Source organism: Lissotriton vulgaris, chromosome 3_1 (genome assembly GCF_964263255.1).
Source record: "Lissotriton vulgaris chromosome 3_1, aLisVul1.2, whole genome shotgun sequence".
NCBI lineage: Eukaryota > Metazoa > Chordata > Amphibia > Caudata > Salamandridae > Lissotriton > Lissotriton vulgaris.
This window is the reverse complement of record NC_141689.1, coordinates 362,837,752-362,865,181: the sequence shown is the minus strand read 5'-3', so window position 1 is coordinate 362,865,181 and position 27,430 is coordinate 362,837,752. Positions and strand designations below refer to the sequence as shown.

General features: G+C 44.7%; 1 protein-coding gene across 1 annotated transcript in view; it reads right to left on the bottom strand.

Annotated features, from left to right (window-relative positions):
* C7 (complement C7) overlaps positions 1 to 27,230 on the bottom strand; it is a 413,756-nt gene extending 386,526 nt beyond the window's left edge. The window contains exons 1-2 of the mRNA XM_086960581.1: positions 27,090 to 27,230; positions 799 to 854 (exon numbers count right to left, since the gene is read on the bottom strand). Of these exons, the coding sequence (XP_086816707.1) occupies positions 799 to 854; positions 27,090 to 27,095 (62 nt within the window). The 5' untranslated portion in view covers positions 27,096 to 27,230. The remainder of the gene's footprint in view (positions 1 to 798; positions 855 to 27,089) is intronic.
* Between the last annotated feature and the right edge of the window lie 200 nt (positions 27,231 to 27,430).

The window sequence follows — 27,430 nt, the reverse complement described above, 5'->3', positions numbered from 1 at the left end:
CGATGCTCTTTTTGTCTCCTATTAGACACTTTTTAAGTGTCTTTAAGAGAGCATAAACTTTGGATGAAGGTCCCTTAACTAATCAAATATTAGTACATCAGTTTAACTGCAAGCTTTAATACTGATTAAAGATGTACTGACAGTGATAGAAGAAGGCTGCCATGCGGTAAGCAATACCAAGCACTGACATTCTCTGAATACTGAGGTAGACTGCTTCGTACTAGAGATAATTGGTAAACTTGCTGATAAGTGAGGATATGGACTAATACCAGCTGCAATGTGCTGACCCATCACAATATCCCCTTTACTATGTTCTTTCACATGGTGTTTCACGCAAGGACCCAGTCACGATCACAAGTTGTCACTCTATCTCTCAATTTCCAAATAATTCCACTGAGCTATAAACTATGCTTGTGATCCAGTCTCTTCTGCCCCACCCTCAAAATTGTGAGCTGATTGCACAAGCCCATCAGTCCAATCATGTCTAGACTGCTCTTGTGACACAGAGGAGCCCATAAACAGCATAGGAAAAAGCTGCAGCTCCCATAACACCAAACAGCTAGGGAAATTTTTGACAGGGAAAATAATGCTCAGAAAGCAGTCAACGTCATGCACTAACTTAAAGAGGCACTTTATAAAGCCCATAGGCTTTACATTTACTGATGTGCAACCACTTGCATAGGCTGCTCTTGAGATTTCCTTTTTCGTTGAAATGCACTTTTTTCAGGTTGTCCCACTACCAAGTCAGGGAGGTTTGTGTATCTAGATGTGTGCTTTGTGTACAAAAACAGTTCTTACCTTGAGAAAACCTGACAAAGACTGGTGATTTGCAGCAGCAGAATGGACTCCAAGACCTGAAATAAAAAACAATAGCCAACTGTTAGTAAATACATTAATACTTACATATATACTTGGTTATATAACCATGTAAACAGTTTGTCAAAACTCATATGATTATCTTTGTCACACTGTGAAATTATTATAAGAAACTAGGCCTCTAAGTTTTTAGGTGAGACACTTAGCCTCTAAATCAGAATTGTGTTAAATCTTGACCAACCATTGTTTTACTCAATTATACAATAACAAAATGCCTCCAAAAATGTAAACATGTTAAAAGGCAATTGCAAAGATATTGGTAGTTATTGAGATAGAGGTCCTCTGCATGACTTGTAGAAAATGTACTTCCCTGAAATGAACATGTTTTGGATAGCCTTATGATTTCTCCTTGCCCTCCTCCCCACTTGAACTTGACATTCAGGAGACCCCAATAAGGGCACTTTTGTTTAGTTGTTGCAAAACAATAGAGCTGATCTATGATGTTGCTGTGGCATCCAAAGAGTGACACTCTTATGCGGGTGAATATTGTCCCCTCTATCTCGCCTATTAGAGAACTGACAGTGTTGGAAGCATAATCTATAATCAGGTTTTGAAGCCTTTTTACCAGTACCCTAGGGACAAATGGCATATTGTATCCCCAAGTGTAAAATCTGTAGTTTGATTGAAAAGAGGTCCTTTGCCCTCATGATTTCTTCGACATGCATAAAGGTTGTCTGTCTCTAGTGGGTTTGGGTGTGTACATCGACGGTATACACCCGTTACAACGCATCTTTTACAACTACCTACTATTACAACGCATCTTTTACAACGCATACCATTACAACGCATTACGCTGGGGGGCGCTCTAGGATAGGGAATACGTATAATTTACTATCCAACACCTTCCCTAGTGTCCACGGGGACTGGAGTTAGAATAGTAAATTATACTTACCACTATCCAGCACCTCAAAGCGCTATGCGTTGTAATGGTATGCGTTGTAATGGTCGCGTTGTAATAGTAGGTAGTTGTAACGGTATGCGTTGTAACATGGTACATCCGTACATCGACGGGTGAATGGTATACTTCAATTCGACTGCTCAGTTGTGTATGTTGCCCAAGTGGTCATTGCCTTTGGGTGGGCCAGAGCCTCGGATATTGGAGCCGCATGAACACTTTCCCTGCCCCCCACTGGTTTCAGACCAGTTGCCTCTGTGGGTGGGTGCGGCCCCTATCCGATGCCCTTTGATGAAGACGCATTTCCTCTGCCAGAATAAAAGCCAGCCCTCCTTCCTTCCTGTACAATATCTACATATCTTTATAAACTAACATCCAGGAAACATTGCACGTTTTCCCTGAGCTAAGCTGAACCACTTTCAGGAAGAGCAGCAGTGTTTCAATACATGGAAAAGCGGCGACCACATCAGCACCATGCTGCATCACCACTGAATTTTAGCTTCACCTCGAAATTTAAAAAGTACATGCTACCTGATTGGCCAGGTAGACACATCCTCAACCTACCATGCAGAATGCACATATCATCACACCTCAGGAAGCTCAACTGGCTCCAGATGCACAAATGCGCTCAGTTCAAACTGCTCACACACATTCAAGGCACTGTGCAACATAGGCCATGCCAACCTGAACAGCCGCATCTCCTCCCACCAACCCCCATCCAAACACTTCTGCTCAGCCAGACCGAAGTTTGGACAAAATATTGAGCTTTTAATATTGTGATACTTAAATAGTGTGTCAAAAATATAATTGGTACAGAAATATAGTGTCACAGAATATTGTCATCAAGAATGTTGTTTTTTGATATATAACATCGTTTTTAAATAATGTTGTATTTGTTATCGTTTACTTAAATACAATTGTAAAAAATGTTGTTTTTGTTTAATTTATGATATATTAGTTAAAATATAAATTTTAAGTGGTAGTATTGTTTGTATAATTGTTATTCATTTTTATAATATAGTTTGTCATTTAAAATGCTGCTATGTTCTAACCTTCCTCTTCACGAATCAGACGGTTGTGAGTGTCACCAGGTTAGAATGTGGGAGGAGTGTTGGGACTAAGCTGTCGTGTGAGGCAGTGACAGTTCGGGACTGCTGCTCTATAGGTTGGATGCTTACTGATTTCTGAGAAAGAAACGTTTTTACCATCCTGGTTGTGCCATTGTGGACTTAATAAATGCATAATTTATGTTTTTAATACAGTTGATAATCTTTTATGTAGTAGCAAGGTGTTGAGTTTGTAGGAAAATAAGGTGTGAAGTCATTTAAAATTTTATTGATTTAATTGTATTGTTCATTTTTAATAGTAAATTAAATATGTAATTTATTAGTATTTATTTAAATTGTTCAATTGTTTATTAGTAATTTTATGTATTTAAGTTTCATGTGTTCTTTTTAATGTATATTTAAATGTTTAAATTGTGATTCATTATTTGTATTGTAGTAGTAGGTTGTTGATTTTTGTTGTGGACTACTGTCTGAAGTTAATTTAAATTACTAATAATTTCATATCAATGCTAATTAATTTCTAATAGTTTATTATGCACTTGAGTAATTATTTTATTTGTTCTATTTTTTTAACTCTTTTTATTTGAACAACATAACAGTTAGCACAGCTTTGCAAATTAGCAATAACATATTATTGAATGTTTTAAGCAGGTGGATTATTCTCAGCATACCTTTACAACATAGATTCATCACTCAAGCGCCCCCCCTCACTGTGTAATGGACCAAGTAGTCTTTCTTTGCTGCGTTGTAGTTCCACAGTGGGGAACAAACATATTTCACCTCTGTACGTATTCCAGGCAGTCTCTATGTTTAAACACATCCTTTTCAGTGATCATAGTTCTATCCACCAAGTCTCTGACCTTTGGTGTTTCACCCACACCCCATTTTTGTGCAATATTTCATTTTGTTAAAGCCCATTCCAGTGAACCCCTTGCTTTCTCAGTCTTGGTGAGGTATGTGGCATCCCAAATGTTTAGTAAACATAGTTTCGGGGCGATCGTCAGCTTTTCCCCCCCAGTGTTCCCCATTCGTTCTGTAATTTTATTCCAGTATGCCTGGGCAACTGGGCATCCCAGATGGTGTGAAAAGAGGTTCCCTCATGACTGCAGTATCCAAGGCAACAAGGACCCGGTCTCTTACCCATCTTGACCAGTCCTCCTCCTCTAACTTGCCCAAGTCAACCTCCCAGTGCTGCCGCAGGTGCATGAGAAGATCAGGGCGGTTGTTGATCAATTTTTTATATGTTTGGGATATGGCCTTCTTGACCATGGGGTCAAGTATCAGTATATCCTCCAGCCACAGGAAGTGGACCACCCCCAGGTATTGCTGATTTGAGTGCATGGCTGATTTGCAAATATGTGAATGTTTTGGTTGATGCCAGGTCATACTCTTTCTGCAAATCCGTGAATGTGAACAAGCCCCTAGAGTTCCACATGTGCCCCACTGTTGAAATCCCAATCAAGTCCCATTTATCGAACCCGGGACTCATTCTCAGTTGCCCCAACTGTTCGGGTTCCAAGAGAGGAGTTGCTGTGTGATTTTGTTGTGCCAGTCCAATTTTTTATTGACTACATACCAGGTTTTGATTGGTTGTGCCGTCGGGTCAGTCAGGCCCAGTTTCTTGGGGTTCGTATATAACGCCCTTTGATACCCTCCCTGTCCCATGAGCACCAATCCGTGCGGAAATTCGGGTCTCCCCGGTCTCCATGTACCCAGCGATTGATCGACAAATAATAGGACCTAAGGGCTGGCAATGCAATTATGGCATCATTCCAGCCAGCCGTTAGTTTCTGCAGGGCAATGCGCGGTGCCCTTTCATCCCACAAGAGGGTACGCACTGCGCTGTGGATATTAGAAAAGTAGGCATTGGGAATTATGTATGGAGTATTTTGTAGCGCATAGAGGCAACGAGGTAAGGCCAACATCTTGAAAAGGGCAACCCTTCCCAGGAGTGTCAAAGGGAGGGAACGCCAATGTGTAACGTCCGCTCCAAAGCTCCTCAAGGGTCCTAGCAAATTTGCCTCATGAAAACGATTAGGGTCCAGCGTAATATAGATGCCTAAATAACGACAGCCCTCTGAAATGTCATAGTCCCTAGGTATAAAAGGTTGTGGGCCCCGCAGTAAGTATAATTGCGACTTCGACCAGTTAATTGTATACCCTGAGTGGTCACCAAAGATACAGAAAATATGGAGGACACGATGGAGAGGGGTTGTCGGAGAGGCCATATGTAACAGTATATCATCCTCATATAGCAAAATTCTGTCTTCATGATCATCGGTCTATTTGAGTCCCCGTATAAGGGGCTCTCCCCTCATCCATACCGCCTGTTCTATTTTTTTAATTGTTGGATCATTTTACATTTTTTATGATTTACAGTATATTTAAATGTTTTTAACTTTGTTATTAATTTATGTTTTAGTAGCTAGTTTTTGGTTTTATAGGGGTTTAGGGTGGGAAGGTACATAAAGAACAAATATCTTTTCATGCTAATTGATTATTATTTAATTATGTAATTTATGATTCATTATGTAATTGTTTTATTTGGTAAATGTTCTGTATTTAGTGTACTTTTGAAATATTTACAATATATTTAAATGTTTATATTTTTGTTAGCAATGTATATTTTGTTCGAGAATAGGGTAGTAAGGTATTGAAATTATAGTTTTTATTAAATTAATTCTAATATTTATTTGTATATCTTTTTTAATGTTGGAAATATTACATTTTTGATTTATTTAATAATTTAGGAGCTGATTAGGATGGCGGTCGGACTTATGTCTGACCGCCATCCTTTCGTAAATGGGACTGCCCGACAGGCTGTTGGCGGTTCCACCGTAGGTATTACAATGCGGCCAGCACCACAGCTGTCACAGTGCCTATATTTTGTATTGTGGCAGGTGCAGCTGGCTGCAGCACACGCCGCAGTACAAAAATGGGACACTACTGATATCCCTGCACTACATGGCAGGCACCATGTGGTGCCTGGCACATAGAGAAGGGGTATGTAGGCTAAGAACCCACAGCTGAGGGCCAGAGGATATGGGGCCGGAACGGGCCCCCAAATTCTTTTTCCGCCTGCCTTTTCATGGTGGATTGACTGCCATGAAACGGTGGGCGGAAACATATATTGTAATCCCTACAGTGGTACCAGGAAGGCACCACCACCATTGTAGGGAATACATCACCCTCCAATGGTCCGAGGGGCTCCTTAAGCCTGTCGGATCCGTGGTGGTCATCTCTCTGACCGCCACCCATATGTCCGCCATCCTAATGTGGAAATCCTCAATGTGATGGCGGTAGTACAGCTACCGCAGGGCTGTCGGTGCCGGTGCCAGTCCCACCATTATCGTAATTAGGCACAAAGTGTTGTGTTTTTAATAATCATGTTGGTAAAATTTAATTTTTTATTTAACATGTTTGATCTTTAAAAGTAATATTTTTAAATAAATGGTGTGTATTTATCATGCAAGTAATGTTTTTTGGGCGTTTCATGTTTTTTGTGGTAAGGAAATAATTTAATTTAATTTACATGTATTTTATTTGATTTTGTATTTTTCTTTTATTTATATATGACATGTATTTTTCATGTGTAACAAGATTTTTTTTATTTCAGGTGTTAACATGGTTTCTACAAAATGATTTGGAGGTGGAATGTTAATTGCAGTCCCTCAAAAGTCCTACATTTTTATACTATTTCCTATACTGAGTGTGAATAGTAAATATAATCCCTCCGGAGTCCAAAACTTTCCCTACTGTTGCATAGATTGGGGTGGGAATAGTAAATCTAGCCCCTTTGCAATCTAACACATTTCCTACTATTGCTTAGATTGGAGTGGGAATAGTAAACCAAACCCTTCACGAGTCCAACACTTTCCCTGCTATTGCTTGGGCTGGTGTTCAAATAGTAAATCTAACCCCTCCTGATTAAAGAATGTGAATAACTGGAAAGAATAAATCACATAAAAATACAACCTCAATTTTTCAACAGAAGATTTTTTTCATTTGAATCTTTCAGACTTCCTGGTGTGCTTCAGTATTCTGTTTGAGGTGAAGAGGGGAGGTCTGCTCACTGTGTCCAGCCCTAGTCTTATTACTCGCAAAACGGAACTGTGATATTGGGTTGCCCTACTCGCTGTGCAATACGTTTCTACTCCATTACTGTCTCAGGAATGGACCTTTATTGCTTACATTTCCCTTGCTTATGGGATGGTGCTGGGAGCCATCCATTCCATAGGATGTGTCTGTAACAATATGAGCGAGTTCCCCCTTCCACTGACAGGATAAGACCGTGGTAATCTGAGGTGCTGCACTACCCACTCTACCAGTTTTTGGTGAGGTCTACCCATCATCCTAGGATGAAGGCAGTGATGGCCTGTTCTGTGCTCCCCAATCTTCTCCACCTTACATACAGGTGGGCAAGGCAGAAAAGTAATAGAGACTGCTCAAAGATGTTTTTCTGCCTCTTTGCCGTCTGGGGTCATCACTTTCACCTGCTAAGCCCTGGTCCCAGGGCTCCCGCATATCAGTACCGCCAGCACAGCGAGACGCCCATCACCGCCCTAGGGGACTACCAGTCCCAGAATCCCTAGCTCCCACCACAGGTGCCACATGTGAGGGGGAGGCTCTGATGATGAAACTGCTTATAGCGCTGCCACTCCCCCAGCGGCGTGGGACGTATCCCGGGCAAAGCAAGAGCCAAGGGTGGGCCCGTTCTTGCCTGTCAGTGGCCGGAGGAGGCTGGGCTGCATAAGGAGAGACTGATTTCTCCCAGGAGAACGGACTCCACACAAAGCTTCTATCAAGGTCAGTGACTCTAGGTCGCTGGTACAGAATACTAGTGGGTATTACTCCGACCTCCTCGCAAAATGGGGCGAAGTGATGGGGCGGGGAAACCTAATGGTGCAACAGTGCAACCGGCCTCTTCTGTCCAACAGAAGTCAATGGACCATATGTTACAGAGAGCCTTTGATGTAGTGGCAACTGAGATCAAATTAACAGAAAGACGATTGTCCAATTACACCGGACCTAGCCGCTCCCCCCAGCCCCCTTGATATATCAAGATCGCCTTTGTCCACCGACCAGGAACATACAAACAGTGTCTCAAGAACCCATGCAGTGAGTATGATGAACAAACTACATCCAGGGGGTGCCAACCTTAAAAAAGGGAAACCTACATCCACTGCATCTAGGGGGCCAAACATAAAGCCCCAACCCTTGGGACATGGAGCGCAGTAAGGCAGACGACCAAAGTTCAACATCAAAAGGAGGCCTAGAACAGCCAGCCTGGATCATGGACATGATGGTGGACAAGCAGGTCCAAGTTAGGACTATTTAGAGGGACGAACTGAAAAAATCTGTGGGATTGGGTAGTAAGCCTCGCCAAATTGGTAGAACACTGGGTGGACAGGACTGACGTGATTTTGAGGGGAAAGGACTCAGACAATATAAGGGCTCCCATAAGCCCCAGCCCTGAGCCTTTAAAGGCCACAATAAGGTACCACAACCCACTCAGGAGAATGGGGGAAAGCAACTTAGTAGCCTCGAGGGGTTGGGGAAAGGAAATAGTACTCATGACCAGGAGCACAAGCAGGGGGCCCAATGAGGTAAAGCCAGCAGCCCAGGGGTAGCAAGGCCCACTGCGAGTAATCCTACTGGAGAGAGGGCCAGGCAGGAGGGACCCCACGAGGCAGGGACTGCCCTCCCATGCATCAATCTCCCCCCGGCCTCATCTCCCTATGTAGTCATCCTAGCTAGAGTTCCGGAATTAGGAAAAGGGTCCAGGGAATGCTACTTTGATTTATTGAATAAATGTCTACACCGGCTAGTTAACCACAAACAGTTCTCCTATAGAGACATATAGAGACATAAATGAAATTCTCATGATTCATAGGGTGGGCTGGGTAGGATGGAGGCCGAAAGATATATCTGGCGACTGTATTGTGATAAACTTTAGGAATATGGCAATTGTAGATTCCCTCTGAGATTGACATTACTATAGGATTGAGGGGTCCATTAGCTCACTGCCCTTAGCCTATTTCTATCACCCAGGCCAGATTCCGCAAAAAACTAGATGACACAATCACATGTGGAGGGAAAGGCAACAAAACAACCAATTTTCAGTAATCCAGTAACTAATAGGTTTAGTCTCTGGAAGGCAAAGCCTCAAACTAAAGATATAACGCATTATATAGTGCGCAATTCCCAGCTAAGGGAGATCGATCAATGCTGAGACGCCCCAATACAGTCTGTGGTCATTGAAGAGGGAAAACATAGTTCACCTGAGGGAAAACTGATAACAGACACCACGGGCACACGGAATAATTACACACCGTATAAGGATAGGCCAATAGCTAAACCACCACTCTGGAAAGTAGTCTCTCCACCACTAGCCAAAAGCACCCATACCTCAAGTTCTCCTACTTCAAAAGAGTGCTCTTTAGTGAACAATGTAATCGAACTCCCCTCACAGGTAAATTTAGTACACCCCCCAAGTGGAAAAATACTTTCCTGGAACATAGCAGGACTAGCGTCTAAATTGGACTGTCCGGACTGGGGACTCTTTGTCGAACATCACAAGATCTGCATGTTCCAAGAAACATGGGCTAGGGACGAGCCAATTAGATCGGGTTATGCGGTTTTTTGCATCCCAGCTAACCATGCGGGGAAAGGTAGACCCTCAGGGGCTGTCCACTTTGGTTGGAGTCAACCTGGGTTGTGAGGCAAAACAAATAGAGAGTTCCTCACTTGACATCCTTTGCGTTCCTTTAACTTTCCAGACAAGGTTAAGCATTCTTTCAATAAATATATATTCGCGACCAACATCCCGTGGCAAAGAGTCTACTACTCTCAACCAACTAAACACACTTCTTCCAACCATTCCATCAAACTGTGGGGTAATTATTGGTGGCGACTTTAACTGCCAATTCGAGCCCCTGAATGGTCTGGCCTCAGGCACATTGGATGAGGAGGAGCAATTTTGGTCCATCTCAGAGCCTAACATTCCCCCCGTGAGGGCCTGGACACCGCAGTACTCCAGATATGCACTTTAACAGTACATTTTTCACTGAGAGCATGTAATGGACGCACTACATCCGATAGCCTGGGGAAACACAGTTATATTAGAATGGGACACACCTCAATTATTGATTATATAGTGCTAGACTTTAAGTCTTGGCACATGGTGATAGATTTAAAAATCAGTCCCCGCCACAATAGTGACCATGATGCGCTCATCCTAGAAATAGCACTGCCATGTGTCAAGAGGGCGTTGGACAAGTTGTCAGCACCAGCCCAAAATCTAATCCAGACTAATGGAGGAAGGAGAGTCCGCTGGGGTAAATTCTCAGAATCCCAAGACAAATTGACCACGCTTTACCACCAAGTAATTCCATACCTCTCAACTACAATCCAAGCAGTAGAGAATAAAAGGAGACCACAACCCCCTCCCAAGGATTTTTTTAAATCACCAAGATCTGGTTGTCACTCTGGCTGCCTTCTTTTATCAAACTAACAAGTCAAGGGTGCCCAAAAAGCCTAAGCACCAATGGTTTAATGCTAGTTGCCGAGCTGCCAAATCTGTCCTGATCGCTACCATTAAGTTCAGTGCTAGGGAAATGATTAAAGAAGCAAGAGCATCATACCAGAGCGCCACGGCCAAAGCTAAAAAGTCTTAGGAAGCCCAAAAATGGGAGGATGCTAGGAATGCACTCACTTCACACAACCTTAGGTCCTTCTGGAACATCATAAACACCGGTTCACAGGCTGGTAGACCGGCCATTGAACCCAACATAGATGAAGGAGTATGGAAGGACCATTTTGAAACCCTTTATACAAAGACCACTGAAGGGGAAGCAAGTGTAGCAGAGGAGCCACTGCACCCGGGCCTAACTCTTGACGATGCCTCTCCAATCTTGGTGAGAGAAGTCACTGATGCTTTAGGAAAGGAAACACCTGCCAAAGCGGCAGGGTTGGACAAGATCCCTGGCAACCTCTTTCACATCGAACCCACCATTTGGCCCCCCTACCTGACCATTTAAAACAAGAACAATTAATGAAGGTCAAGAATACTCTTTATTGAATTCTGACCATGTACTTATATTTTGTACCTTTGACTTCTTTTTTTTACTTTCAATGTTTTCAATGTTTTTTTACATATATATTCATTAGCAAAGATAGGACAGACTGTACATATATTTACAATACTATACAAACCAATTTATAAACAAAACATGTCACAATGTATCTACACAAACTCAAAAAAACATAATCACAACAAAAAACACATTAAATTGATGTATACTTAATCTCAATAAATGAGAGACAAAATCAAAAGGAGGAAAAGAAAGGCAGGAAGGAAGGAGAGCGTAAGGAATAGAGTCAAATTAATGATACTCTTTCATGGTGTTAAAGCTAACAAATAATTCTTGTGAGTAAATTATTCCTTCAAATGTGCCTCCAAGTGTGCCTGTGCCTCCAAGTATGCCGACGCGTTTCGATTACAGGAAACCAGTTCCTGGAATCTCATCAGGGCCTTTTTTCTCTTGTCAGATTTAGGAGGTGGACTGTGGAAGAATCTCTTGTTATGCTCGGAAATTTTTCTTTCTTTAATTCCCCAACGTTTTGGCAGTGAAAGGTACAGGGGAATTTGTATTCGTTGTTAGCAGATTCTTTGTCATCCAGAGTGACTAGAGAAATAGTACTCAAACGTGTGTGGCAGAAAACCACTGTATAAATCACTTTAGATGATCAGCTCTGTATTTTCATGACATGGAGTGTTTGAAAGTGTACATGTGTTGAGTAAACTCCACATACAACGCGAAGAATCAGAAAGGAATCTGCTAACAACGAATACAAAGCCCCTGCACCTTTAACTGCCAAAACGTTATGGAATTAAAGAAAGAAAGATTTCCGAGCATAACTAGAGATTCTTCCACAGTTCACCTCCTAAATCTGACAAGAGAAAAAAGGCCCTGATGAGATTCCAGGAAGTGGTTTCCTGTAATCAAAACGCGTCGGCATACTTGGAGGCACAGGCACACTTGGAGGCACATTTGAAGGAATAATTTACTCACAAGAATTATTTGTTAGCTTTAACACCATGAAAGAGTATCATTAATTTGACTATTCCTTACGCTCTCCTTCCTTCCTGCCTTTCTTTTCCTCCTTTTGATTTTGTCTCTCATTTATTGAGATTAAGTACACATCAATTTAATTTGTTTTCTGTTGTGATGATGTTTTTTTGAGTTTGTGTAGATACATTGTGACATGTTTTGTTTATAAATTGGTTTGTATAGTATTGTAAATATATGTACAGTTTGTCCTATCTTTGCTAATGAATATATATGTAAAAAAAGCGTTGAAAGTAAAAAAAGAAGTCAAAGGTACAAAATATAAGTACATGGTCAGAATTCAATAAAGAGTATTCTTGACCTTCATTAATTGTTCTTGTTTTTTTTAAAAAGAGTGGTCTAGGCATTTGTGTGTTTTTTGCATTTATATATGGTCCAGCCTTGTCCACGTCCAAAAAGGACCTAACTCCTTTGGGTTATATATTACAAGGCATGGCATTGCCCACCAGTTGGGCAGGAGCAGAAATAATACAGATCCACAAAAAGGGTACCCCGCTTTTGCCTTTCAACTATCGCCTGATTAGCCTCATAGATGTTGGTCAGAAAATATTTGCCCTAGTGTTATTGGGGCGTCTCCAAGCTTGGATGGAGGAACACAACATTCTTACCCCCCAGGGTGGCAGCCTCTATCTTATTTTTGTAGACTTAAATCTGCTTTCGACCTGGTACCGAGGGAGAAACTTTGGGCAATCTTAACTGATATGGGAGTGCCAGGGTATCTGTGCCAGTAGCTAAAATGCCTACATGAGGGTAATTTTGCTCAAATTAGACATGGCAAAGACGGCGAACTCACAGCCCCTTGCCCGTAGAGAGAGCTGTCCACCAGGGCTGCGTTCTCGCTCCCACACGTTTCTCCCTTTTCATTAATGGCCTAATAGGCTCATTGAATGCAGGGAAGAACATTGACGCCCCTAGGCTGGCGCAGAGTAAAGTCCCAGCCCTGATGTTTGCAGATGATACGCTATTGCTCGCTAAATCCCCTATGGGAATTCAGAGGACCCGTGACAATTTTGGCACCTACTGCAAACATCAGGGACTGGAGATTAACCTGCAAAAAACAGTATATGGCCTACAATGTAGGTAATACACCGGCCCCAATCCTTGCTTGGATGGTAAACCCCTGGAAAGGGTAACCATCTTTGAGTACTTGGGAATGACACTGACAGAAAGAATGGATTGGGGCGCCCAAATTGACAAAGCAGGGCTGACACTAACCAAAACAACGGGGGGCATCTTGAAATTATATAGGAGTTGCACTGAAAAACTGGTCAGCCCAGTGGTGGAAATTTATAAAGTCCAGGCCAGGAGTGCTGCTCTTCATGGAGCAGAACTCTGGGGACACTGCTCACTGGGCTCGCTAATCCTAACTGAGAATTCTTTTATTAGTCAGTCAGTCAGTCAAAAGCTTTTTTATTATAGGTTAAAATCCATAAAAAGACATATTTACACATTTACACATACATCAATACTATTTAAATATAAACATTTAAAAACAAATACTAAAAGACCTCAGGAAATAACGTTCTTGAATAAGAATAAAAAGATTTTAAAAAGAAATACATGCGTAGGTATCCACAGGGAGCAGCTAGATTTCCATACTGGACTGCCAGATATCTTTAATAAAGGAGGACCTCTCCTATTATGTTTTTTTATTTTCCTTTAGTATTGCGCACCTTGTAAACCACATAGACAGAAGGAATTTTGCTGTTGCATATACTGTCAAAAAAGTGGTATCAGTTTTGAGAATTCTTTTCTGAAACTTTTGACCACTTGCCGGTGGCCTCCCTTAGGGGAAGTGAGCCGTGCTTGAACTGGTTGTAGAGTTTCTTGGCCAGGAGGGGGCGGGGGGGGCTGGATATCATCCAAGAATCTCTCAAAATTAGGATGGACCTAAGTCTCTAAAAAGGTGTTAGTAAGCCTACCCAAGGAAGAGTTTGATAATAAGAGAGCCATACCATGCTCTCTCAGCACCGAACTCAAAGTTTTTCTAGGGAGCAGGGCACAGGCCTCCTCTGGGGAAGACCACAGATCCCCCCTACCCAGGGCCTGGGAGAGGCGCTGGATAAAATTTAGCCATGGGATCCTCCCCGCGCCCCTTCTAGCTAGCAAATCCCGCAGATCCTCCCTATAAACTCTCGAGTTCCGGGGTAGCCCAGAGCCGTCTCCAGTACAACAACAGACGATTCGAGATGACATCCTGAATAGGCACCAGACCTATGTCCAGTCTTAGGGGAGTGAGGGGGGTACTCCGGGGAAGTCTCAAAAGACGCCTCATGAAACTATTCTCTGTAAGGGAGAGGGAGCCACACTTGCATGTCCCCATAGTTTTGCACCGTAAAGCGCACCGCCTCTGGCCTGAGCTTTATATATTTCTACGGGCGGTCCCACCAGTTTAAGGGAAGATTCATTAAAGACTTTTAGGATACCACCCAAGGACTGGGCAAGCTTCAAGTTGGCTTTAGCAGTCTGCGAACCCCAGTCCATTCTGTCATTTAAAGTGACCCCCAAGTACTCGAATGTGGAAACTCGATCGAGAGCCATTCCATTCAGGTGCTTGTGGGGACAATTCGGGTGTTTCATGTTATACACCATATACTTGGTTTTAGCAAAATTAATTTCCAGATTCCTTAGTTTACAAAAACTGGAAAATGCCTCTAATGTGCGCTGAATACCCCCCAATGATTTTGACAATAGGAGGGTATCGTCGGCGAACATTAGGGACGGAATTTTCCGGCCAGCTAGGGTAGGAGAGTCCAGGTCTTTTGCTCCCAATAGGAAGGCAATCAGACCATTAAGGAATAGGGAGAAAAGCGTGGGGGCTAAAACGCATCCTTGCCTCACTCCCCTTTCCACTGGAAACGGGGATGACAATTCCCCACCCCTCCCAAACCTCACCCTAGCGTACGTGCCCTGATGCATACGCTTGAGTAACTCACACAAATAGGCCGGGGCACCCATCTTTATTTAGGATAGCCCAGAGCTTGTCCCTCTAAACCAGGTTAAAAGCGGACCGAAGGTCCACAAAAATCAAATACAGACTACCCTCCCCTAGGATAACAGTCCTCCAGTATACCAGCTGTAATCTGAACAGCTGGTCGATCGTAGAAACCCCTGACCGGAAACCTGCCTGCAGGGAGGTTAGGATGTGGTGGTCGTCTATCCAACTCTGGAACCTGGTTAGGAGGACTCTGGAAAAGAGGTTCTGGAGGACGTCACTCAAACTTATGGGGCGGTATTTGGCCGGGTCGAGGGGAGAAGCTTTCTTATGGATGGGTATGATTTCAGCTCCGAGCCAAGTCGGAGGGATATCCAGACCTTGCATAATGGCATTAAAAAAAGTGCAAATATTATTTATTTATTTATTTATTTATTTATGAGGCTTGTAAAGCGCAAGGCTACCCCCAACGGGGGTGTCACGGCGCTGTAGACTGTAGGCTAGAAAAAGAGAGGCATACTTATGCAGATGAGAATAACCAGGTCTTCAGTCGGCTATGAAAAAGTTATTCAGACGGAATGAACCTAATGTCTAAAGGGAGGCTGTTCCAGAGTTTGGCCGTCATAACTGTAAAAGCTCTGCTGCCCATTCTAGAGCGACGGAACCGAGGGACTATAATGAGACGTAAATTGTTAGACCGCAGGGATTCCGACTGATTGGGAGAGTACCAGTCTCTTTCGTAAATAACCTGGTCGTGACCCATTAAGGGCCGAAAGGCAAGAGTCAGCATCTTGAACTGGATATGACTGGAGATAGGGAGCCAGTGTAGCTCTTTGCGGAAAGGATGCAACCGACTGACGGTAAGGGATGTTGCCAATCAGCCTCGCCGCCGCGTTCTGAACGATCTGTAGGCGTTCAATTTGATACAGGGGGGCCCCAGCGTAGAGACTGGTGGCATAATCCAAGTGTGATGTTATTAGGACATGCGTAACTGTTCTGTGGGCATCCACGGGCAGATATGGGAAAATCTTTCTCATCATGCGTAGTTTCAAAAAACAGGCTGCAGTAACCTTGTTTATTTGGGTTTTACACGAGAGAGCATTGTCAAACTAAAAGCCCAAATTGCGAGCAGTTTGAACAGGAATAGGGGGGATTGAGCACAGTCGGCCACCACAAGGTAGGAGGTATTGTGATTTTTTGATTAAAAAACAAGGCCTCCGTCTTATCGGTGTTGAGCCTAAGATGGTTAGCAGTCATCCAGGAGCATATTTCGCCGAGACAGTGGCGGAAGCTGGCGAAGCTAGAGTCAGAGTGATCTCTAAAAGAAAACATTAGCTGTGTGTCATCAGCATAAGAGATCACTCTGACCCCCCACGACTCAACCACCCTAGCCAAAGGGGCCAGATAAACATTGAAAAACAATGGGCTCAACGCAGAGCCCTGCGGAACTCCACAAACAAGGGGCTTACTCTCAGATTGAAAAGGTCTAAGGAGAACCCTCTGCGTTCGTCCTTTAAGAAAGGAGCTGATCCACGACAGAGCGGGACCACCCAGTCCAATCTGCTCTAAACGATCCAAAAGTATCTTATGGGACACCGTATCGAAAGCGGCGGATAGGTCGAGGAGGACCAACATGGCCTCCTCGCCCCTATCCACACACTCTCGAATGGTCTCAGAGACCTCCAGGAGCGCCGTCTCAGTACTGAAACCAGTTCTGAAACCCGACTGGGAATCGTGTAGTAGAGAATTGGTCTCCAAGTAGTCCGCAAGTTGTAGTTGTACGGCCTTTTCCAAGACCTTCGTTGGTTTAGGGAGGAGGGAAATGGGGCGGTAGTTACAAAATTGCGCCGGGTCCGCATCCGTCTTCTTCAAGATGGGGACCAGCATGGCCTCCTTATATATAAGGTGCCAACACCCTTTCCTCAGTCCGATAAAGATCCCCGGGGATCTTATCGAGGCCCGGGGCCTTCCCCGGAGTCAGGCTCCTAATTGCCGCCTTGATTTCCAGGATTGTGAAGGGATAGCTATCGTGATCCCTGCCCCTTACGAGGGCTGGGTCAGAAATACTTGCGGATTCATGTAAATCAACCGGAGTGGCCTCCCACCCTAATGAGTAGAGGGGCTTAAAATGGGCAAGCCACACCTCCTCACTGAGATTAGGAATAATGGCGGACGACCCTGTGGCCGAGCCTCCACGGACCAAATTCCAAAAGGACCTGAACTCACGAGCATCAAGAGCTGCTCTAATTTTTTCCCATCTGTCGGCCTCCCACTCTGACTTCGCCGCAGAGGTGATACTATTTTCTAGGTTAGCCGTGCATTTCTGATGGTTAGCTGAGTACCCCATTTCACCTCCTTTATCAGGGTAGTTTTAGCCTTCCTACAACTTTTGTTAAACCAGTGCTCTCGCTTGGGTGCCCTCACCCTACCAATATTGGAGGTTACAAAGAATTCGGCCAGTGTGTTAAATAGCGTATTGTGGGTAGCCTGCAAAGCCGAAGAGTGTAAGGACTCATATTTGCGACTCCACAGATCGCTAACCACTACTAAGGCTCCGGCTACCTGATTATAAATCTCTGCTATCGTGTCCGGTGCTTGGGCCACCTTCTCCCACTTGACACGCCTGCCTCCCACTGCTTGAAGTAAGTTTGGAGTGGTTGAGGTCCCTACTCGATCCTGTGTTGTATGATTCCCCAAAGGGTTAACTAATTCAAGTGACAGTAGATTATGATCACTATCAACCCTTGGTGTTACAACAAACGCTTTTAGTCGTACCCAGAATTCCACGTTAACCAGGATATAATCAATTGTCGTAATTTCCCTGGTCTATTATAGGTGCGTGCACCCGGTACATCTGGAAGGACCCTGCCGTTACAGGCCCTTAGTGAAAAGGTTACGGCCAGCTTGTTAATCGCAAGTGCCAACGGCATCAAGCGCTATACTGCATACATGGAACATTCTGGGATGGAGCAAGACTCGTCCTCTTCTGTAGTGACAGGGGGAATCCCCATAAGTGGCTCGAAATGACAATTAAAATCTGCCCTGATAATGTTGTGGTAAAAAGAGGGTAAGGAAGATAAAAGCACCTCCAGGGCCTCCAAGGTAGATAGGCCCTTCTGTATAGGGGCAGGACGTAGGTAAATATTGATCACTGCCAGTGCCAACCCCTCTTTGAATGTGAGTGTAATGCACAGAATGTCTGGGCAGTTAGTGTTGATTACCTTTACTACACACCCCAGGTGGACTGCCACCCACGTACACAGCCCTCCCGTGGGTCTTCCCCTAGGTCCCTGGACTGCTGCTCTGTGATATGACGCAAATCCTACCCTCACAGGAACAGACAGAAGCCAGGTCTCTTAAAATAAACAGAGATCATAACCATCCACCAACTCCCCCCCACTCAGGATTTTGTAGCTTTAGCCCCAGCCCGGCCACATTCCAAGAACCAATCAGTGTGGGACGAACGACCGCTAACCTTAGGGGTGCTACGATGGAATGCACTTGGCCAGGAGGGATAGGTGTTGCACAGAGGTGGGAATCCAACACCCGTCCTTCTACTATGGGTGCGGAGTTATTAGCTGTAAAAGATAGGCCATGCACGGTTAGGCTGGGGTCTGTACCAGGGACCCTACAACCCTGCTAGGGCCTCCCACTTCCTGACTCACCCCATGGTTTTGGGCCATTGTAGGAGCACCCGAGGGTAGCGATAGTCAGTCCACACTACTCAGAGCCCTGAATCGGTAGGCCACTGAGATATTATACTCTGGAACACAATTGGCATGAGGGGGAAAGAGTTGTTCCCACGTGGCCGGTACCCAATTCAAACAGTAAAAATATCCCAAATGACTAGTGTTAATTGAACCTGGTAGAACTGGACCACCACTCCCCAGTGTTTGTTTAACAGCTACAGGGTCCCTAAAGTTAACAATTATGCAATCACCCTCAATATCTTTGAGTCTTGTCCCCAGCCAGTTAACCCTATGCGCGAACAGAATCTCCCCCTGACCCTGTCCCATCAGGGGTCTATGCCTATTTAGCCAGAAGATGACCTTGTTCTTTAGCTCAGGAAAGGTTTCACTACGAGCACTGGCGAGTGGTGGAACACCCGTAAGCACCACCACGTACGGTGCTGCCTCTGGCGGTCGCTGAGGGCAGGGAGGGGACTTTATATGACTAGTTTCTTGGGGTTTGGGGAAAGAAGAAGATTTATGTGTGCTACCGGTTACATGCTGGTACCCAGGGTGTACCAAGGGGGGACAAGGATAACATGTCGACCTACCAGGTGCGATGGAAAGCACATTAGTACACCTGGGTAGACCATTAATAACTGGTGTTGTAGTGGATTTCTTCGCTGCTACATGTACCAAAGGATGTGAGGGGTTGGCGGGAAGGATACTGTCACCCTGCCTGGCATCTAAGACAGTGGCCAGACTAGGGCAAGGACCTGCTCTTATATCCAGGTTTCCCAGTACACTAGTAGCCTGTCCTTTCCCCAAGCCTTTGTTGTTAATAAGTGTTACTAGTCTATCGATCCTGGAGGACAGTGTTTTGAAGTGTGAGGTAATGAGCTGCTCAATGTGAGCCTGAAGGTCAATTAACAAGTGAGTAGCCCATAATGGGGGCCCAATGGGAGGTGGATTGAATCCAGGCTCCGACTGCAGTGCGGCCGGTATAGAAGCTGCTTTATTAGCTTGTTTACGTGCAGTTTTCAGCTTCCTATATTTATGACTCGGTCAGGAGGCCTTTTCTACCACCTGGTGTTAAGTGTGACGGCGAGTCTACTGTAGGGGCAATGGCTTCCGGGTCCAGCTCTGCGCAGGGTAACTCTGAAAAATACGTGAAAAATGATGTATATTCAGAGGGGTTAGCTGTAATTTCAGAGAAATCCCCTGCAGGCTGTGGGGGGGGGGGCGATCACCGGAGTAAGGGAGAGACGCCTCTCAGTGTTTTCAATGGCAGTTGAGACAACTCCTATAGTTTTTTGCATCATTTTATCTATAGCTGTGAGCGTAGGTAGTGGTTGGGTGGAAGCTGCTAACTGCCTAGTCATGGGGCATGAGGTAGAGGTTGTGTTAGTTTTTCCCATGTTGCTCATAGTAAATTTAAAAATAGAGGAAGGATCCCCGCTGTACAAGGATTTGTCAAATCAGATTGAACTAGACGTTGTAAGGGATGGAATAGAAGATTATAACATAAACAGTCCCTACTCGATATGCCTAAACAAATAGGGGCAAGCTATGACTGATAAAAAAATAATAAAATACACGTGGGTAAATTATATCCACAATAGCCAACCAAGTCAATGAAGTTACCAATCACTGGTAGTTGTTACTGGAGACATCAAGGGGGGTGGCCCAGCCCTGCCTCGTACTTCCACGGACGGCACAGACGGCCCGCCCTTTGTCCGGGCGTAGCCCGCGCGCGTCCCGCGCTGCGGGAGAGTGTGGATGGCTTAGTACTCAAAGGGGGAGGAGCTCTAGCTAACAGGTGGGAGGGGCGGGACATCAGCTGCTGCCCCCACAGGCTCCTGGGTGATGAAGTCCGCTTCGCTACCCCTGACACCGGCAAACAGCACTGGTGAAGCGTCTCCCACGAAGCGGGAGGCGCAAAAGGTATTTGAGCTCCGGGTAACAGGTTGGATGGGCGGGATGTCAGCTGCTGCCCCCACAGGCTCCTGGGGGATAAAGTCCGCTTTGCTACCCCTGACACCAGCAAACAGCACTGGCGACATCTTATGGGCTTCTTTATCAGCACACCCCTAACACCGCTCCGCCTGGATCTTGGGGTTAAACCCATCCTGGATGAGGTTACTCTCAGACCTCTTCTCTATTGGCGCCACCTTTGGAGTACTCCGGGATTGGCTGCATATATGCACAAATTGATTGATGTGATGGGTCTCCGAGGCGCAGGGAAGATACCATGGTTGGTCCACATTAAGAGCATTGTGAGGGTTTGGGTAGGAGCAATTTATGGAGTTCAGCAGGAGAAATCTCCCAAATGACACCTAGAAAGACCCTGGTTGAGAGTTACAGGCAGCATAAGCTCAATGAGCTTGAATGTGGATCTGGCGTGGGCCTCCTGATGGCGGACTTCCTGGCGGCTAAAAACAGGTACAGCCTAGAACCTGTGTTGGACGACATTCAGCCACTCCGCGGTAAAACGCTCTACCTACAATTTAGTCATGGAAATGGGAGGGAGCTATTAGCGAGGGATGTCTAGCATGTAACACCTCTGACGAAACAGAACCTGGGGTCCAGGCACTGTAGCGAAGTGTATGGGCTATTGAAATTTGACACACAAATGCATATTGTGTTCTCCATTTCACAGGTACTATTCACCATGTGGTGCACCCGTAAGGCCGTCTTTAACAAGATAGGACTGCAGAATGGCATTGTAGAAATTGTATGAATGTCTCCAACAATGTATCTCCCCGAACCTAATTTGGCCAAATGCTGGAGTGGCTACACTAGAACCGGATTAATGTCTATTTTTTTATGTCAAATTTTAATCTGTGTCAATTTTATGATTTTAATGTATCAAATTGGGCATTTTTAATGATGCTTTTATGGCCTTGTGTGCCGAAATAAAGTTTTTATGATGATGATGATGAAAAATAGAGTAAAGCTACGCCAGGGCCCTACCTTGTCAACGATCTAAGATTATCAAAATATCTGACATGTAAATCAAGAAGCAAATAGCATTAAAATATGAATACAGTGGTTTAAAATGTGAATAAAAACTATTTCTTCCTTTTTTGTAAAGTTTTTCAGTTTAATATAATACATTACAGGACTGCAAGGAGTAACATTTATTAAAATGTATAATTTCTAAACATGAAGCTAGAAACAATCAAGAAAACCTACCCAAGGCCTCATCACATTGAAATAAGTCAACCAAGTCAGTTTGTCTTTTGCACTGGATGGATGGTAGTCACTATATAGGTAGCAATGTTATTGCTTTTTCTACCTTGAACTGAATTACTTTAAAGTGCTCTCATATCTTAATTTCATATTTCACTATAATTCAGCACTAATCCTTTATTGGTTCTGGAGTAGCATGCTACTCGCCAAAAAAGTAATTCAACATCTCATCTGGGCTAGCAGGCGCTACATAAATGCAAACCTTTTCCCTCTTCTATCCCTCCACTATCCTTCTCAATCTAGATAACTAACATACCGACCACTCAAATTACTTTCATACTTCACTACATTAATTCACCAATAATCCTTTATGGGTTCCAGAGTAGCATGCTACTCGCCGAAAAAGCGCTTCAGTACCTCATCAGGGGTAGCAAGCACTATATAAATGCAAACATTTTTCCCTCTACCCCTACATTATCCTTCTCAATACAAATAACTGACTAACATATCCACCACCCAAATTACTTCCATATTTCACTATATTTATATCCAAATAACTGACTAACATATCCACCACCCAAATTACATTCATATTTCACTATACTAATTCACCACTAATCTTTAATGGGCTCCGGAATAGTGTGCTACTCGCCAAAAAAGCGCTTCAACACCTCATCAAGGGTAAAATACAGCTGATGGGGTTTTTAAGAAAGCTCAGAAAGAGAGGGCGCTCTACCTGGTGTGTATGTTGAGAGTGTCTTAATGGCTAGGTAAAAGTATGGTGCGTAAGAGCGAGCGGAAAAGACCCCTTAACCGTTCAAAATTAAAATCTGCAAAGACCTTCACAACACATAGAATCAGCGATGCTCTCGCACACAATAAGCAAGGTATTACATTGATAGTATGTAACAGTAATCACAATAAACATGTAGCCAATAAGTTGACAGATGCAGATTCTTGAGTATATTCTTAAGGTGGGTGGTTTAATAAGTCCACAACCAGCCGACACGTGTTTCGTCGTGTGGGAATTATTCCCACACCTCATCAAGGGTAGCAAGTACTTTATAAATGCAAACCTTTTCCTCTCTTCTATCCCTCCACTATCTGTCTCTATCCAAATAACTGACTAACATATCCACCACTCAAATTACTTTCATATTTCACTATACTAATTCACCACTAATCCTTTATGTGTTCTGGAGTAGCGTGATACTCGCCTAAAAAGCGCTTCAACACCCTATCAGGGGTAGCAAGGGCTATATAAATGCAAAATAATTTCCCCACTTCTATCCCTCCACTATCCTTCTCAATCCAAAACACTGACTAACATATCCACCACCCAAATTACTTTCATATTTCACTATACTAATTCACCACTAATCTTTTATGGGCTCCGGAATAGCATGCTACTCGACAAAAAAGTGCTTCAACACTGCATCAAGGGAAGCACGTACTATATAAATGCAAACCTTTTTCCCTCTTCTATCCCTCCACTATTTGTCTCTATCCAAATAACTGACTAATATATCCACCACTCAAATTACTTTCATATTTCACTATACTAATTCACCACTAACCTTTATATGTTCCAGAGAAGCGTGATATTTGCCTAAAAAGAGCTTCAACGCCCCATCAGGAGTAGCAAGCGCTATATAAATGCAAACATTTTCACCCACTACTATCCCTCCACTATCCTTCTCAATCCAAATAACTGACTAATATATCCACCACTCAAAAGACTTTGATATTTCACTATACTAATTTACCACTAAACCTCTATGGGTCCCGGAGTAGCGTGCTACTCGCCGAAAAAGCTTTTACAATACAATACAATATCTGGCGATCAATGAAAATGAGGTGCAGGGGAGTCCATTGATTTGAATAGGATTGCACAATTTGATCAAGAAGGTAAGCAGGAATGTGAGATCAGGTTTCTGTGTTACAAAATGTGCGACTCAGCAACTAGAATAACATCACTTCTATTTGCCCACTTAAAGCTAAAAATAATGCTTTGTGTCCATATGTTGAGAGAGAGAGAGAGAGAGAGAGAGAGAGAGCGAGAGGAAGAGAGAGAGAGAAAACTTTGTTTATTTTGACCATAGTCTTTAAACAATACACAAAACACAATATGTTGATAGAGTTCCATAAGTACTCCATTCTCAATAAATACACAGATCACGTGTTAAATCAGTCTGACTGAAGACGTCTTTCTAGTCAGAAGTAAAAAGATCAATGATGGGGAAGTAAAGGCACATTTTACGTCCGTTGTGTGCCAATGAGGTGCTGAGCCAGAACCCTGGTGTGAAGTGCCACAGTATGTTTGTTTACCAAGGATGGGAGATGTACATATACATAATAGGTGGTCCACAGTGACCCCAGTGTAGTGGGGCGTCAACCATCAGTTGAGGCAGTGAGGGTTATTGGTATGGGAGAGCCAGGTGGCAGGTTAGTCTGGAGAAAGCCAGGAGCTGTGCTTACTGACGGAGAACAATGCAGAATACTGCATCTAACAGTAAGCTGAGAGTACTACTTACACATATACAAAGCGCTTCAACACATCATCAGCAGGCGCGGTGCGTTCATTGGGGTGTACGGGCATAGCCCCCACCCGTAGCTCCCTCAGCGTCTCTGAACTTAAGTAAACTGAATCAGTTTACTTAAGTTCAAACACGCCGAGGGAGAACTGACAGTCAGCATGACGTTGGACCACCCACCCCTTCAGAGATTGAAGGGGGTGGGTGGTCTGGCTCCATGTTGACTGACATGATTGTCAGACAGGGACAAGAGGGAGCAGCACAAGTGCGCATGAGTGGGGACAGAGGGGGAATTTTTAGCCCATGCCCAGTCATGCGCACTTGTGTTTCACTTCTTTGCGCATGCCCATTAGGAGCTCCTTGGTCTCCTAATGGGCGTGCGGCAGGCGAAGAGTAGCCATGGCCTAAGCAAGCGAGAGACCAAGAGTAACACCTCCGCCCCGTTGGTAAAAGAGAAGTAATAGAGGCCCATCTGCCTCCAGAAAGGCCACTCAGGTCCCTACTAGGGCACTGGTGGCATCTGAACTGTACAGAAACAGCCCATATTGGCCTCAACACGTCCCAGAAAAGCAGACCACAGCTGGAACTCGGATACCAGCCCAATGTCCATTACCCGAGTGCCCGCCTTACCAATCTGACCCTACACCGAGCCGTTGCCAAATGTCTGCATTTCCAATCCAACCATGCGCCTCTTCTCTCCTCAGTCTCTCAAAGGGATACTGTTTCCTGAAGTCCCTCTCCGAGAGAGTACAGTTTCCCTCACACATGTCCTGCATATATAGCTTTTGTCCTCAGATTACATCCTGAGGTTGCTGATCATCCTTCCTTCCTCCTGCCGCATCTTTCATATTTCTAACAGGAGAGTACTTCTTGTGCGAATATGTGTCTCAAAGGTGTTAAAACTCTTTGCCTAACACCTAAAATCCCTCCCAGTGGTGTTGCTCCAATCTTATTCACACCTCTACTCGGATAAATGCAATCACTTGCTTTCTACCGCACCTCCCTCACACACCATCCAGAGATACTGCCTCTATTTTTCTCCTTGCAAATGACCCTCACCCGCTCTCTCATTACCGATAGCAGTAGTCAGAAGACATCCTTGCTTCACTACTGGGTGCCAAGGTCAAGTGTGGCATTCTTTAGGGGTGCCAACTCTGGTGGTTAATGCACTTGAGGCAAAGGTCTGTGATTTGTCTAGTCACAGTTTTGATTTGTTATATATTAGCATAAAGGGTTACACAGAGGCTACCTCAAAGAACACGACCTCCTTGACTACTCACAATCCGGATTTTGCAGTAACCATAGCACCGAAACGGCCCTCATCAGTCAACGGGTGGCATTCGCACCATCATGTACTGAGGACACTCCGCAGCCCTAATTCTGCTCGGCATCTCCCCCGCTTTCGACACAATTTCCCACCACAGAATCGTCATCAGGTAATGCAGGAATCCAAGGACCAGCCCTCCAAAGGATGCACTCCTTCCTATACAGAAGATAGGAACGTGTCAGGCTGTTGCCTTTCACCTCCGAACCCAAAATCATCATCTGCGGAGTTTGACTGCGGTCATCACTAAGCCCCAATCTCTTCATCATTTACCTTGTGCCCCTTGCGAAGATCACCCACTCTCACAGACTCAGCATCATCTCGTACGCCTATGACATGCAACTCATCCTGTCCCTCACAGAAAACCCCATCAACACCATAAACAACTTCAAATTCTACATGACGGAAGTTGCCAATTGCATGCGCACCAACTGCCTAAAACTTCCAGAAAACAGGAGTCCTGATTTCGGACCCAGCAACTACCCCTGGGACACCACCTGGTGGCCAATCGAATTGGGATCCACCCCGACTTCCATCGAGCAGGCTCAAAAGATGGGCATTATCTTGGACACTGCACTCACCATGATTTCCCGAAGACTGGCCACTTTATTTGCTTGTTGTGGGAAAGTTATGGCAACATTTTAATGACGAAGGTGACATAAATAAATTGTACAGTTTTTGTTTCACAAACTGGTAATACAATTTCTAAATGCGAACACATTTATAGGTGTGGCACACTCACCGATGCGCAACAGTGTTTGTTACAGGAGTGTGAACAAACCTCCCCAGGGCAGAGGTTTAATGCTGCCCGGCAACCGGCTTCGTAAACATGCAGCGAGGAAGTGCAGCCGCTGAGATTCACAGCCCGCATCAACCAGCAGAATATCATTGCCCTCAGTGGTATTAATTAATGGCAGTGGATAAAGCTAAGAACGATAGCAATAGATAACAGGACTGTGCAACACGTTTTTAACAGAACGTATAGACGGAGTAAGTGCTGCGCGAAGCGCTCCATAAAAACAAATGTGTGTCTATATAACGAGCCTCCCACCTTGACACCTGCTGCGTTTTAAGAGTCGGCGCCCGACTCCCCACCTCCAAGGAACTGGGCTATCATAAATCGCACGAAAGTTTGGAAAAGTGAACATGAGAGCCTAAATCAAGGCAGCGTCCATCCCAGCTACAAGCCCGCATCCCACATTTCACTAAACACCCTCAAGCTAGGTCTGTTTATCCACGTTTTAGGAAAAGAGCGACCACCCGAGCCCACCCCGACGTGACCCCTCCGGACGTTCCTCGCGCCCGGGACGTTCCTATGCGGGGCTGAGGCTGAGCCCGCGCCGTCCTGTGAAATGATTCTCGGCGCAACCTCCTCTCACAGGCGCCGAAGCTGATGCGGAGCGGTAGAGCATCGGGGACTCGTAAGTAGCCCGCCAACCGGGCTGGAGAGAGGGCCCATCCCCTTACCTTCATGTCTGCAGAGACGGCCGCGCGCCGAGGGGACCACCCGGGGATGCTAGGCCTGCCCTGCTGGGAAGTGAGACAGAGAAGATACAAGGCAAACCAGCCTCTTCCCTCGACTTCCCACGTCCGCTCACTCCACCCTACCCCATTCACTCCACCCCTCCCCTCACGCAGCATCCACCCCAGCCCCCCTCGTATCTTTGGAATTCCTTCATCTTCCTCTGCCAGACGTCTTCATCCCCCCACCCCCCTTCCCACTCATTATAACTAGCTGTTACTGTATTTTTTCTAACACAGGATTCCAGCACATATAGGAAACATAACGAACATCCTTTATTTTACTT